Raw genomic sequence first — 15,398 nt, forward strand, 5'->3', positions numbered from 1 at the left:
TCCCATGATTCATGACTACTTTAAAATTTGAATAATGCAAAAAACTGGTACTTTGGGCTTCATAATAATTAGTTTGTAGACGGAACCAGTCCTAGATTTTCAAAGAGTATGGCCGGGTACTTTGTTTCTACAAATATTATAAATTATTTTAGAAAAATTTTATACATTGTTTTTCCATACCATATATTATTTTTATTTTTTTTATCAAATATATAGTATACAAATAATGAGTACAAAAATTTAATTAGTTTAAGAAGAATAAAAAAATAAAAATAAAAATAAGTATAATGTGTGAGGATGATGAGTAAAAAACTCATGAGTTTATTCCATCTCATCTTTACATCTAAACAACAATTAAAAACAAATATTTTTCAATTCAATTTTTCAAATAAAAAAATTTTTTCATTTAATTACTACCTAAACATCACAAATTTTTTAAACTTCCAAATAAAACACAAAACACAATTTAACTTTTTCAAATCTCAAAATAAAAATTATAATAAAAAATTATTTTTTTAATAAAAAGTTATATTCTAACCATCTTTTTTACTTTATAATTTCTTATTTAACTTTCACTCTCTTTTTTTCAAAACCTCCTATAAATTTTAACTCAAATAATTTTGTTATTATTCATAAATTATCTCATTATTATTTATAAATTTTATCTCGTTTTATCTGTATAATTGTTGGTGAAATTACACAATAATGTAATGAAAATTACAATAAAGTTAAAATTGAAATGAAGCTAGTTTGGATTGAGGTACGAAAATCTCGCTTTCTTTAAAGAAATTCAAGTCCTTTGCGGTGTATAAAGTCTTAATTTAACCAGTGCAACAAAACTCCTTTTGATTTGACTTCTCCAGAATACAACAGTCTAACTGATCGTCATATAGCCTGAACCAACTCTGCACAAGTGGTTGAGCCCAAAGATCCACTCAAAGAATAACTCTCTATTATCTGAAAAATCTCTCAAAAAAAAAAAATATATATATATATATATATATATACAATTTATATACCTTTATCTTTTTTACAAAATGAACAACACGTTGTTTTTCATCAAAAAAGAAATAATATTCCTCTTAATTTAAAACTCTACACTGGACGCCAATCTCTATTTACTTTTTAATAGAAGATAGACGTTAATACCAAGAGATTCGGCAATTCAAGAGAATAAAGGCAATAACGTTTAAGCAATAAATCTCATAACGTTTAATAACTTAAAAGAGTTTATAACCGTAGATTTTTCAAAAGGCTCGGCTAAGCGATTGAATAAAAAGATAAATAAAATAAATAGTAAATGATGCTTTTTATAACCGCAAGCCAATAAAAGCAGGCAACGTCAATGTTAAAAGCCAAAGTTAATGGAAGAAAAACAACGGTAATAACCTCTTTGAAAAGAAAAGTTATAAAAAAAACTATTTATTTAAAAATACCAACAATAACTAAACGAGATCAAATCTACTCAGCCTCCGCTACGTCTGGTTCGTGGAACTTGAAAGAGGAAACAAGAAGAATAAAATGTAAAATGAAAAAGAAAAATAGAAAGAGATAGAGAGTACATGAAGAAAAAGAAAAGACCCTAGCCTGCGGTTGAAGAGCAAAGATATATAAACTCAATAACTTGGAAATCTTTTCATATTCAGTCTTCTCTCAAGTACTTTTTCCGCGCCCACTTCTATATAAAAGGGCCATTGGCATTCTCTATATCCCCATTCATTAATCGAAGATCATTATTTTAGATAACTGAAAAATGGTAGCCCCCAGGATAAGCCTGAATCTTTTGATAGACAATAAGAGAAAGCGAGTGCTGTTTGCCGAAACAGGTAAGGACTTTGTTGATTTTCTCTTAGAAACTTTCACCCTGCCGATCGTAACTATCACCAGGTTCCTAAAGAACGAAGGCCTGCAGTTAGGCAGCTGCCTGCAAAGCCTGTACGAGAGCATTGAAAACCTGAGCGATACTTGCATTCTGCCAAGCCATAGTAAAGATTTGGTTTTGAAGCCCAAAGTAGTCATGTACGGTGGTACAGACTCCATCCTCTTGCCAAAGGTGGAGTCCTATACGCTCAAGAAGAAATTCTACAAGTGTCGGAACTCAAGTTGCAGCATCCGTAATTATCGCTTGTCTTCTACATTTGGCGGACATTGTTATGCATGCAAGTCGTCATCTATGGATGACGAGGTAAGGTTTGAAGAGCTACTTAGCGGAAACAAGTCGAGTGGTAATTTGAATTTGTTGAAAGAGGGGGTCACATACATGGTGACTGATGATCTGGAGATGGAGCCCATTTCTACCGACAATTTCATAACTCTGCTTAATGAGTATGATATCACGGACGTAGGGGCGCTTGAAAAGCAAGTGGTCATTCTGGGCAAGGACGAGGTACGTATGTCATACCAGCCTTGATCTTCTTCTTCTATTTTTGGTTATTTGTTATTCATAACATATATGAATATGATTTTCAGCTTTTTGGTGAAAGTTGGACAGAAAAGTCGTTAAATTAGTCCTGTGTGTGTGTGTGTGTGTGTTTTGGGGGGGGGTTTGCATAAACCATGAAATTAATAGTACTTCTGATCAATCCGGCCATCCTCCTGATCAGTTCATGGATCACCTCCTGAAATATTATTTGTGATCATATATTAATCGTATTGGCAATCTGATACGATATAATATATACATATATATATATATGTCAAAATTGGTAAGGACACAATTAATTAATTCTTGTACGTACGTACAATCATATAATAAGATATTAACTTTTTATTTTATTTTATGATTGGTTTGATTTTGGTCATGCGTTTGAATTCAAGAAAATATTATTATATGATGAAGTTGTAAAATAATTATATATTAGTTATGCCCATACCAAGACTCTAGTAACTATTTTTTTTTTTTTTTCTCGATTTTATTTGTTGCCAGTGTGTGAAGTTGCTTAAGGCTGCACTGCAATCCAAGACTGTTTTGACTGATGTCTTCCTGTCAAGACCAACTGAAATTGAGGAGTCGATCGAAACAGGTATTGGAACTTCTGAGGGTTAAAGGTGAAGCTGAGGATGATGGGAATAAAGGTGATGATGATCGTTATGATGATGGTGATGAGGAAGTGGGATATGTCTAAGGAGGAACAGGGACACTAAAGGTTTAGCATGTGAACATTCAATTCATGTCTTCAAACCCTAGTAATTAGGCTGTGCATCATGTTGCAATATCCTATCCTATCCGTACTAGATGTTTAAATCGGGTGGATATCCGTTCGAGTATAACTGATTACAATATTCAATTTTGTTTTTTGATACATTTGCAAGACCTTCATTTGATAGGTTTGGGAGTTATGTGAATCAGACCGCTTGCCTTTTGACTATTACAATATCCAATTTTAGATGCTAAGCAAAAACCATGTAATCCTATCCGGTTTTACCTCTCTTTTTTTCTATAATATATTGTATATATGCACCAAAAAGTTCAATGTAAAGAAAAATGACGATTTTTGTTAAATTTTTAATTCTGATTTTTTTTGTTAAACTTTTAAATCAGTTTTGTGTAGTTGATTTTTATTTTTTAATTAAGGTTCAAATTAAATCTAAAACTTGGTATCCAGTTTTCTCATACCCAAAAAGATAAAGAAAATCTAAAAACAGATACGTACCTTACAAAAAAATTTTTTTAAATTAAAAAAAAAAGATATTTAAAAGAAATTTAAAAAACAGATGTCTAAAATCTAAAAAAAGAAAAAGTGTAAATATTAAGAATCTAAAAGAGTAAGAAGAACACATGTATCTAAACTAAGAATTCTGTGAGTTACAGCTCTTACACAACCCCTATACAACCATTCTCTATTTTGCTTTTCTTCTTCTAATTCTTTTTCGTCATATATATTGTTGACTTCATAACCTTTTGCACATATACATGCAATACTTGTTCTTTAAAATTTTCATGTAAGGACTTCCAAAGATTAAACAAAAAAAAAACAAAAAAAAGTCACATTCTCAGATTATGCAATATAGAAAAAGGGTAATTCAAATTACATAGACAACCAAAAAAATTCAATAAAATCTAGCCGTACTTATTGCACCACCACCTTCATCAAGTTCATAGCTCCAACATTCATCATCCAAAGCATCTATTGAGGGCAAAACACCTCACACTTCACACAGATAAAACACAAAAGAAGTCACTCGATCCCTACGGTGAACAATTTGATAGAGCTAGCAGATACATATATACCTGACTGGTGTTAGTTCATAGAGCACAACACCAAAAGCATATACGTCGTCTGCCATGGGGGGAACATGATCACCATATTGAGCATATATATCTACAAACAATAATAAATATATACATATCTGCAAACAAAATGTTGTAATCAGCTAATTTACTGTTTCTGGCATCTACCAAATATATATTATATATATATCCGCCTAATTAATTACACATCATGCAGCTGGCTAGCTAGCCAAACTTGCTAATGTCTAAAACATAAGCAAAAGAAATGTTCAAGCATGTGACTGAAGAAAGCAAATCATCTGAAGAATTGTTGAAGGCTGCTCCGCAATCCAAGACTGTTCTGTCTGATGTCTTTCCATCGAGACCGACTGAAATTGGGGGAGCGAGTGGACTAGCAATCGAAACGCAGCCCTAAACATTCAGGCAGTGGTTTCGACCCGACCTGAATTAACCGACAAAAAACCCAAAACATGGAAATGATTCAGCTTACGTTTAAAACGATTCGGTACGGGGTAATTCCCCGATACCTGCAGTACAATTTGGCGCTGGGGAGTGGGGACTCCATCACCTCCTGTTCTTCTTCTACATGTTTTTTTATTTTTTTTAAATGGGCCCTTCGCCGTACACGGCCATCGTTTATTTGTAGACCACAACTCTGCATCTTTTAAGAAAAAATCTAGTTACAAGCACAACTATATATTAATATGTACATTAATTTAATGTGATTGATTAAAAAATAAATTTTATTGAAAACAGTACAGATTAATATGCAATTTTGTTTGTATGTAGTAAAAATCATCTTTTAATTTACCTCCTGTTCATTTTATTTTCTGCAGTTTTTTTGTTTTTCTTTTTAAGTATTATTGAAACTGGACAACTATTCCATTGTCCCCAAGGAATTTAAATAAACCTAACGTTTTGCTTAGAAAAATAAAAAATAAGAGAAATGCTAAATATATGGATAAAAAAACATAGTGTTGCTTACGTACTGACAAGGCAAGTTTCTTCTTTTTTTGAATTTTTACCGAGTAGAAGTGTAAGTTCATTTTGAAAAATGCCTATGTCGTTCTACATCTTCTTTCAATGGAAAAGGCCTCTCTTGTTCTACCCTTCTCCCAACTGAGTGCATCTTCTTTCTTCCAACTGAGAAAGGTAAGTAACAGTCGGAACTAAATCAAAAGAAATCTGTATCGAGTGCTTCAAGAAAATGAATAGGAAAGCCTTGATGGAGAAAGAAGAAAAGGCGATTTGAGTGCTTACCTACTGCAAGCTTCTTTTCCACGTTAAACAAGTACTTCAAGTTTGGGTTTTGGTTATAGAAAGTCTTCCTTTTCCACGTTAGGATTTTGGTCCCTCAAGGAAATAGAGAATTGGTTAGAGAAAACGCTCTCTCCCTTTCTTTCATTTCTTTAAGAAAAATTTTATACACCATACTATCATCTCACTTACATCCCATTAAGTAAGATTTGATATATTTATCACCATTAAATGATCATTTATTACATGCTTCTTTCTCATCCAATGATGATAAATACACCATATCATTTATAATATGATGCAACTGAGATAATGGTGTGGCGTATAGTATTACTCAAAATTTTTTATATAACTATATTTTTAATTAAAAATATTTTTATAAATTATTTTATAAAATTGCAGTTAATTTAAAATATAATTGTGTAAATAAATGTAAAATGGTAATGCTACTATGTCCCTTAATATATATTATTAATTTTGTCCCTTGAAGTGAAATTACAATGTGGTGCCACGTGACTTATTAGAAAAAATTTAAAATATGTAATCAAAATAAAATAACACCCCTGAAAGTACAAAAACGTGAAGACTAAAATATTATATTCACTCTACCATTTTATATTTGTATTTTTATATTTTTAAGTAAGTGCGTGGCACTACATTGTGATGCCACATTAAAATTGATTTTTTCGGTTCCAATTTTGATATAATTTATATTATAGATTTTTATTCTATTTTATTGTGATGCCATATAATTTAATTATATCACATTAATGATGTACGTAATTAATACAATAATTTTCTCATTTACATCAAACTCTCATTTATATTTTATAACAACACAAGATAATTAATGTGACTTAAAATAAACATGTACATTAATCAGAAGTCGTCACATGCAATCATATTCAAGATCGGAAATAGTCAATGAATTAAAAATACCATGCATTTTGACGGGTTCATGAGTGCACTTCGAGTCGACTTTGTGTCATTAAGAAGTTATTAAAAATTTATTAAAAGGATTTTTATTTATTTTTATATGGAATGGGAATATGCATGGTAATCAAATTTAAAAATAAAAATAAAAAAAGATCGGAAAGCCCAAGCTTACAAAATTATTTTCAAGTTGGATAATCGGTTAGTCGGAAGCAATTAGAATCGGGTCGAGTCGAACATGTTTTCCAGACCGAGCCATGTGAATAGCCCTGGCAAAATGTAAAGATACTGGATCGTAACTTCTAAGAGCATTGGAAATGCCAAGTCTAATTAAATGAAACTCTAATAGGGTCTTTTGGTCATAATATAGACTTCTAGTTAAATTAGTCCACATTGGACTAGCCATTCTAAAGTCTAAATAATAATATATTATTTTTTATTTTAATAATATTTAATAAATTTTTTTAATATTTTACAAATACACTCTATGTATTAATTAATATTTTTTTTTAATATTTTACAAATACATTCCATACAAACATGATAATTATTTTTATTTTAATGCCAGTTGTTCCAAATATTTGAGTGCATGCAGAAACAAAATGTAGTCCCCAATTTTATCCACCCCTTTCAGCTTCAGGACAGAGGAAAGAGCTGCAAGAAGAAAGAAGGCAAGGCTTGGTCTGGGTATTTTCATAATTTTATATAAGGAACTCTTTCATGGACAATAAATATGTAGCTCACAGATTTGTATATCTTTGCCATTTGTCACATGTTGCTTTCAGAAGCTAGAAGACAAATTCAATGCTAATGATGCACAAAACGTGCAGCTGCTAAAAAAAAATAATCAAGGTTGTTATCTCATTGACCATTTGTGCAGGAGAAAGCAGAAACATAAATTAGAAAATTGCGCCAAAGCCTTTGCTTCAAAGCCAGGCCACTGCCTAGTTTTTACAAGGAAAGAAAAGAGCAACAAAATGAGATGAATATATAGAGAAGAAGTCTGTGACCATCTGATTCCTCATCTGCTTCTGCTTCCTTGTTGTCTTCTTCAATACTAAATAAACCTTTAGCAGACCCACCAGCAAGAAGGGTACCCTTTGTAGAACCAGACCGAGAGATGTTTGGATTTGAGTATTTTCTATGTTGATCTTGGGCCATCCATAAACCATTTGCAGATGAAGAAGATGTATGTCTTTGGCCATGAAGTCTAATATTTCATCAATATCCTGTCCAGGAGTAACATTTTCCCACTCGAAAACTTTTACTAACTTGAGGTGAGAGGAAAATCAATTACCAAAGCAAGTATGTTTTCCTTTTCTTGAAAATATTAAGACGTACCTTACAGCACCAATAGATCGAACCGGCATCTTAACATAATCACTGTCAATAATAATACATCCTCAGATTATGCAAAATACAAACTTGCTAATGTCTAAAACATAAGCAAAAGAAATTTTCAAGCATGTAACTGAAGAATGCACAAGGCGTTCAGTAGAGTTGGAAACATGCAAAACTGATCAGGAAATAAGAAAATACAGAAATAGCATCAAATCAAATCAGTAATAACAAACATTACTCTTTTTCCTACTCAAAATAGAAACCCAAAAAGGCAGGGGATAAAAAATTAGAGAGGTTATAGGCGACGGCAAAAATAAGAAATCAAACACAAATCACAATACGTCACCCACAAATCACTACAAATGACAGGAAATCACCTCTGCAAGTAGGGTTCCTCTTTCGAGCTCGAATCAGAAATCTAGGGTTCCTCAGCTTGATCTTGTTCTTGATTCCAGTTCACTACCTTTTCAGGTTGACCATCGTCAACAAATTGAAAACAGAAAAGGAAAAGAAAAAGGATAAGAAGCAGAATTCTCTCAGATTTTCACATAATTAGAGAAAACCAAAAGCAGCTTGCGGGTTGAAGAAAGAGGAGAACGAGCGAAAGAGATAGAGAGAGCGGTTACCGATTGATGAAATAATAAAATATAGTTATCTAGAGAAAACAGTAGCTCCACAGGTATGGTGAGAGGCTAAGACTTACTGTAGTTCAAGTCTTAAACTTTGGTTGTGTGGCTAGTCTGATGCAGAGAAAAATAATTACAAGAGTCTAAATTTTAGACTTGCATTGGGCAATGGTCTTGCCATTGCCAATGCTTTGAACAGCCGAAGGATGGTAATTCTGCATTTCTACTCGATCAAGTAGTTAGTCTCGACGTCTGAGAAGTTCTGGGATCATTCGTCCCGAAAAAGGGATCAATAGTTTTAGGATTGGATGAACCGCGCGCTGGGAACAAATATTAATTATCCATTTGGAATGTATAAAACAAGGGAAGGGAGATGTTTAAATATTATCTTTGCGGTTTAATTTCTCTACTATTCAATTGCGCATATATATATATAGCCTACTTATTTCTCTACGTCATAACAGTTTAACATGCGGCTCTATATATATAATGCCAAATAAGTGGTAAATTTAATGTTTCATAATTTGAAAGTAGATTCACTAAAACAAAATAAACCAATTCATAAGAAAAGAACCTGGTATGATTTATAATTATTAACTAATTTCAAATTTACATATATTTTTTATATTAAAATTTAATGTTTATGTTAAGTATTTTAATGATATTGTATTTTATAATAGAAGGAAATTTAGATTATCTTATTATTTTTAAAAGAAGCAATCATAGCATGGTAGGACAGGATGCCAAGGGACGTTGTTTTTTAAAATTATTATTTGCATCGTGTTTAATATATTTTTAGGCTAGGGCTTCATTAGCTCGGTTTTTTAATCTTGAGCTTACAAATGCAAATAAAGCATTAGGAGGTGGTGGTCGGGGAGCCTTCGATGTTAAAGTTATGATCAGTAATTGATGTGAATCTCAATGAACTAGCTTTGAGACCCAATAACAATATCGGAAAACCAACTCAAGAAAGCCAAATCAAATCAATGGATGGAGAATTTAGATCCATTGAGTAACTCATTTCAAGAACCGGCTCTTGCTAATTTCATCCCAATTATTTTGCACCAATTCTTACATTACTTCCTTAATCTTTTTGACTCTTAATCTTGTAATTTATCATTAAGATTTAGTCTGCATTGGAGCCCATCAGTAATGCTTGTAGTAAATGCGCTAGAAAGTAGTGAGAGTAGAGAAAGTTTAGAGGGTTTAGAGAGAATCTAATCCCTATCCCGATGCCTAGGTGTCGTTTTTATACCTAGGTTCTGGCACCAGGAGTCCATGCCCTGTGGTAGGGGGAGGCGACTTCCAATAGCTTTTTCAACCATGCTCATTTAATGCGACATGGTCTTTTGGGATAGACATTTGATGCAGCGTGACCCTATCCCATTTGTTTGTTATAGGTGTGATGCATCGGATCGCCCCTCCATCTTTAATTATTGTTAGAGGGTCATGAGTCCCCCCGCTTGTGTGAGCTATTTGTCAATTTTATCCATTCAAGGGTTGGATGACACCATGGGAAATCATAGCATCCCATGTTCCTCTCTTTTGGGGCACGAAGGCCCTCTATAGACCAGGATTTATCCAGTTAGCCTAGGCCTCTCTGGCCTGGTCTGCATTTCTGGGCCTTAGGCGTAAGGGGGAGAAAACCCCCCTAACAATTATGTTGTAACACACTTCATGAATAGTGACTCAATAGTTAGAAATGTTTAATTTATAAATTGACACTATCAAAAGAAATTTATAAGTATAATTCTATTTTTAGATCAATATGTAGAGCACATCATCCATATTTAAGATTTAATTTATACAATTTAAATTTTAAAATTTTTCTTTTAAATTAAATTATGTCGTGTAAATACTTTCCTGTGTATTATCTGCTCTAACTTATAAATAGAATTTTGCTCAAAGTTAACAGACAGACTTTAGTACATGTTTCGGATTGCAGTGAGAAATATAATTTATAATTTTGGGACTTATAGCTTATAATTTAAGTAATAAGTTCTATTATTGAAAAGTTATTTACTGTTTAGTAACCATATGCTTAAAGTATTTTCAAACATGTTATATTTGTTTCGAAACAAATAAAAAAAGTGATTTCTAAGGTAGAAATGACAATTATTTAAATTTTTAAAGATTATGGCCATATTTTTAAAAATTTAAAAGTTGTGATTATCTAAAAGTTATATAGATATTTTTATCCCTTAACAGTCTTTTTAAAATTTAAATTATGTTTTGCATTATTCGAAAAAGCATGTTTGAGGAAAAAATTATTTTTTTCCTCAAACGTAATTTTTAACTTATTTGAGATTAAAAGTGTTTTAATATGTAATACCCAAACAACCTAAATTTTTCATTAAAGAGTTTTTAATTTTATTTAAACACTTTTTAATACTTCTACTGCAACCCTAAATAGACTGTTAGAATAGTACGGTTTATAAATTCCAACTTCTTTATTTTATAATAAGACAGATTTCTTTTATTAATTTACTTTATAATTTAATGTATTATATTAAGTCTTATTAGTTTATAAATTAAACAGTTTTATTTATAAGTTGATGTTGATAGCACACATTAAAGTATTTATATAGTATAATTTGATTTGGAAGAGAATTTTTAAAATTTAAATATTAAAAGTCAAATCTTATATTTTTAGATGTGACTAGTGTGTTGTACACATAAATTTGATAATAAAATAATTCTTAACTTTTATAATATTAGAAGCTGATAGGCATGTACCGGTCTCAAAAGTCACTTAGACCCTCACATAAAAAAATAAAATAAAATAAAATAAAAAAGAAAAAGAAAAAAAAGAAGTCAATTAGAGCATGTTTGGGAAGTGTGATAAGATAAAAATTATGTGAATAATAAAAAAATAGTTTATATATAGTAATAAAAGTGTTTGAGTAAAAATGTTTTGTTAAGTCTTGTAAAAGAGTGAAGAAAAATATGGATAAGAATAATCTAAAATTAAAATATTATTATAATATAATTTTTATTTTAAAATTTAAAAAGTAGTATTGTTTTTCGTTTTGTTTAAAAATTTAAAATATTTCTAATAATTAAGTAATAATTCAATAAAAAATTAAAAATTTATATTTAAGTGTAATTTAAAAATAAAACTTTAAAAATTTTAAAATAAAATAAGATGGACTTTCCAAACAAACCCACTAATGAAACTTGAAATTATTTAGATAGATTGTTACCAACTTACGAGGCACAAGCACAACGGACTTTTAAGAGCATCTTCATTGGTTTGGCTAAATGAAGAGATTTGCCAAAATTTAAATAATGTGTAAAAACCTCATATTAGGTTTGGCATATCTAAAATAATTTAGACTTTAGTTACAGTGTTTGGCCAAAGATAAATAATCACTATTCATTCATCAAATATTAAAATATTAATTTTTTCTTCCAAATAAATAAATTAAATTAATTAAAATAAAATTAACATTTAACATTTAAAATATAATTATTATTAACATTTAATAATATTTTTTAATATTAATTTAATATAATATAATTATTATTAACATTCAACAATACTTTTTTTAATATTAATTTAATTAGAATATAATTACGGTTAGCATTTAATAATACTTTTTTGTAATATTAATTTTATATAATATAATTATTGTTAAATTTAATAATATATTTTTAATATTAATTTAATTAGAAATATTATTATTAATATTTAATTAGTAGAATTATAAAATGTAATAAAATAAATTAAATAAAAAATTAATAATTTAATAATATTTTATTATTATATAGATAATAAATCGTCAGTCTAATATAGAGGTTGAATTTAAATAAAATAAGTAAATATAAAAAAATATTGAAATTGGTTAAATTTGAAAATGAATTTGGGCTATGGCACAATTAGAATATCCGGTGCACTGCAAGGCCAAACAGTCCCTAGGGTTTTGCAGCCCACCGTCTGGCAAAATTATCAAGGTCCCATTCGCAGCTGCTGCTAGCGTGCTGCTGCTATATCATCCGAATCATTCGGAACTTATTTGTGTCTTGAAATTGCAGAATTGTGCAATCTTTGTTCCTCAAAGCTAATCCCCCAAAATTTGTAGTTTTAGGGCTTATTAAATCAGCTGCCTGAGATCAATGGGCGACGGAGCGCAAGTTGAAGAAGGGATCTTGCTGATAAAGCAGCTTGGCGCGTGCCACCAGAGCACCCGAAACAAAGCCCTCTGCATCCTTCTCAAGACTTGGCTTCCTTCCCAACGCGATCTTCCTGAGGACGACATGAGGAAGCTCTGGAAGGCCCTCTTCTACTGCGTCTGGCACGCCGACAAGCTCCCGGTCCAGTCCCTCCTCATCGACGGCCTCTCCTCTCTCCTCCTCCGCCTCCATCTCCCTCTCTCTCTCCACTACTTCTCCGTCTTCCTCCTCACCATGCGCCGCGAGTGGCCCGGCATCGACGCCCTCAGGTTAGACAAGTTCTACCTCTTGATTCGAAGGTTTTTGCACCATTCTTTCGTTTTTTTGAAAAATAGTTCGTGGGACTTGGAGCTTTCGAGGCGCTTGATGGGTGTGTTGGTGAAGACGACTTTCTTTTCTGACGATAAATTTCGGGGCGTTGGCGTCAATTACCATATTGCCTCCGTTTTTCTTGAAGAACTCAGGCTGTTCCTTCCGGTTCGCTCCGAAATAGTAGAGGTTCTCTTGGAACCGTTCGTTTCTGTGATGGGGAAGTTGCCTGATAAAGTGTTGCTAGGGAAGATCAGGTCTAGTATGTTTGAGGAGTTGTTAAAAATGGGGAAAAAGTTATTGGAGATCAAGAAAGTGGGGGATGAGGTTGATTCGGGTGACCAAGCCGTGGTGGTTGGGACAATTGCATTGACCATGGGGTTTTCGAGCAAGTTTTATGAATTGGGTTCTTCGATTCAGAGCTGTCAGGGGAATAGGAAGGTGTTGTTTGGTTTGTACGAGGAGTTTTCCAAGTTGGAGAAGGATTTGGCGTCTTCTGGGATTGAGGTTTCGATTCCTGATGCCGTTGAAGATGATGGAGAAGAAGCACCAAGTTTGGTTCCTATTAGCACTGCGATGGAAGTGGTTGGTTCTAAACCTACCGAGGTTGCTGCGGATGCTGTGAATGTGTCTTCTGATGATAAGCCTCTGAAGAAGTGCAGGAAAAAGAAGAAAGACTCCGGTGGCAGTGGCACTGGCAAAAAGTCTAAGAAGATGGAGTCGTTGAAGAAGAATGAGATTGTTGATATGGTTTTAGAGAACAGTCATGCGGAGAAAGAGAACAACGATGTAGCCATTGTAAATAGGGAGAATTCAAATGATGAATATGCTAGTGATGGGAGTTTCGTAACATTAAATGAATCTGTGATTTCCAACCTCCAGATGCAGTTTGAGAACGTTGCTGCTGAAGTAGGTTTGGATATTGACGTTCCAAGTGCCTGCGAGTTGCCCAAAATTAAAGTTAATGGTACTGTATCCAAGAAGAGAAAGAGAGCAAAGAGCATGGATACACAGAAATCCCAAAATCCCGAGCTAAATAATGGAGATGCTGAAGTTGGCACATGTGCTAAGAGAGAGGGAAAGAGTGTAAAGAAGGTAAGGTTTTCCATGAAAAATAATTTGATCTGGAAACCACAGTGTCCCTTACCTGCACAAAGTCTAAGATTGCCTCCCTCTGTTACGCCTAGAGGAAGTGCACTTAAGAAAGGGGTACCTCCAGGTCCTATCAGGGAGATCCCTCCTGCGACTAAAAAGGTGAAACAGCGAGCTGTTTCTGCAAAGAAAGCCCGTAAGGCAATAAAAACCATTTCTCCGACCGTTAAACGCCTGAAGAAAAAGAAATCTCGTTCTACCTAGTAGATAAATTGTGTGCTTCGAGCCAAAATTTCTTCTTGGAAAAAGGTAGCTTTCATGCTATGCGGTCGTCATGTATTCTTGGAAAAATTTCTCAGTTTTGGTTATCATGCTCTTATGCTTGAATATTCCCCCATCTCGTGCTCTTCCTTTGTTGCTTGGTTTCTGTCGTCTTCAGAACGCTTAACTTCATTTTGATATTGATATTGTTTTGTTCGTTGAGCAGAAATCCAATGTTACATTGACTTGATGCGCATGCTTTCAGGTTGATATTTAACATATTCATTAAGCCCGAGGGGTACCTCAATTGGTCAGGTCTTGGGTTTGCTCTCCAATGGTCACTAATTCGAGTCCCCTCAGGATCACTGGAGGATTTACCTGATCGTTAACTTCAGGGCCCCTTGGGATTAGTCAAGGTGCGCGTAAGTTGGCCCGGACACCCAAGGTTATCAAAAAAAAAAAAAAAAAAAAAAATTTAACATATTCATTGATATTGAGAATTATCTTGATGTGCACTGTCGCCTGTAAATCATTACATGGTTTTTTCCTATCATCTCTCAACTTTTTATGTCATTTCTAACTGATGATTTTCAAATTGTTATTGACAGCCCAATTCTGAGTTAACAGATCCCAATTCTTTTAAAGGTTAGTGCTTTTTGTAGTCATAACTTGCCTCCGTCGTTAAAGTGAGGGATGCTACTCATCATCTTACATCATACATTTTATATATTTTAAAATTATTTATTATCATTATTTATATTTTATTTTATTGTTGTCAAACTGATTGAGTTGTTTTACTTATCATCTATACACTACATACTTGTCATAGGAAAAATGAAAAAAAAAATTAAAATAAGTGTGGTGTGTAGTGTGGGGATGATAAGTAAAATTATTCTAAACGGTAAGTAGTGTAGAGGCTTGAGAATAGAATAACTCATAAATAAATTCTTTTACACCCTTTAATAATAAGTGAGACATCTGATTTTTATTAAAATTATAGAAGTTCACCCTTGCTGAATTAAATATAATAATCTACAAAAATACAAATAACCTTAAAAAAAAAAACAAAAAAAACAAAAACACAATTTTAATGAAAGGTGAAAATCTAGAGATCCTTTTCTGATTTGTTATAGATCATATGGAGGCTATTCAAACTTCAGTAAGTATTTTTTCTT

At 32.3% G+C, this 15,398-nt stretch overlaps 2 protein-coding genes and 1 long non-coding RNA gene across 6 annotated transcripts; 2 read left to right on the forward strand and 1 right to left on the reverse strand.

Moving 5' to 3' along the window:
• Positions 1-1,636: 1,636 nt before the first annotated feature.
• Positions 1,637-3,368, forward strand: LOC122318087. Its single transcript, XM_043135221.1, has 2 exons — positions 1,637-2,386; positions 2,927-3,368. The coding sequence occupies exons 1-2, from the start codon at positions 1,754-1,756 to the stop codon at positions 3,044-3,046; spliced, it is 753 nt and encodes a 250-aa protein (XP_042991155.1). The 5' UTR covers positions 1,637-1,753; the 3' UTR covers positions 3,047-3,368.
• A 3,600-nt stretch (positions 3,369-6,968) lies between these two features.
• Positions 6,969-8,382, reverse strand: LOC122319168. 2 transcript variants are annotated; one of them, XR_006245029.1, is made up of 5 exons: positions 8,140-8,382; positions 7,763-7,804; positions 7,432-7,650; positions 7,166-7,251; positions 6,969-7,075 (listed from the first exon to the last, which is right to left on the reverse strand). It is a non-coding gene; the product is annotated as an uncharacterized LOC122319168 (long non-coding RNA). The 2 variants fall into 2 exon arrangements; XR_006245028.1 differs by lacking the exons at positions 6,969-7,075; positions 7,166-7,251 and having other exon boundaries at positions 7,266-7,650.
• A 3,880-nt stretch (positions 8,383-12,262) lies between these two features.
• On the forward strand, positions 12,263-14,990 carry LOC122319054 (ribosomal RNA processing protein 1 homolog). 3 transcript variants are annotated; one of them, XR_006244987.1, is made up of 3 exons: positions 12,263-14,271; positions 14,489-14,668; positions 14,832-14,990. XR_006244987.1 is itself a non-coding variant. In XM_043136929.1 (2 exons), the coding sequence occupies exon 1, from the start codon at positions 12,505-12,507 to the stop codon at positions 14,224-14,226; it is 1,722 nt and encodes a 573-aa protein (XP_042992863.1). In that variant the 5' UTR covers positions 12,263-12,504; the 3' UTR covers positions 14,227-14,271; positions 14,489-14,849. The 3 variants fall into 3 exon arrangements, 1 of the variants encoding a protein (XP_042992863.1); XR_006244986.1 differs by having other exon boundaries at positions 14,489-14,639; XM_043136929.1 differs by having other exon boundaries at positions 14,489-14,849.
• The last annotated feature ends 408 nt before the right edge of the window (positions 14,991-15,398 follow it).

Source organism: Carya illinoinensis, chromosome 8, assembly GCF_018687715.1.
Source record: "Carya illinoinensis cultivar Pawnee chromosome 8, C.illinoinensisPawnee_v1, whole genome shotgun sequence".
Lineage (NCBI taxonomy): Eukaryota > Viridiplantae > Streptophyta > Magnoliopsida > Fagales > Juglandaceae > Carya > Carya illinoinensis.

Excerpts from the sequence above, each read along its gene's own strand:
- LOC122319054 (XM_043136929.1), top strand. The coding sequence starts at position 12,505 with ATGGGCGACGGAGCGCAAGTTGAAGAAGGGATCTTGCTGATAAAGCAG.
- LOC122318087 (XM_043135221.1), top strand. The coding sequence starts at position 1,754 with ATGGTAGCCCCCAGGATAAGCCTGAATCTTTTGATAGACAATAAGAGA. Across the intron at positions 2,387-2,926 it reads TCATTCTGGGCAAGGACGAG|TGTGTGAAGTTGCTTAAGGC; the intron begins GTACGTATGTCA and ends ATTTGTTGCCAG.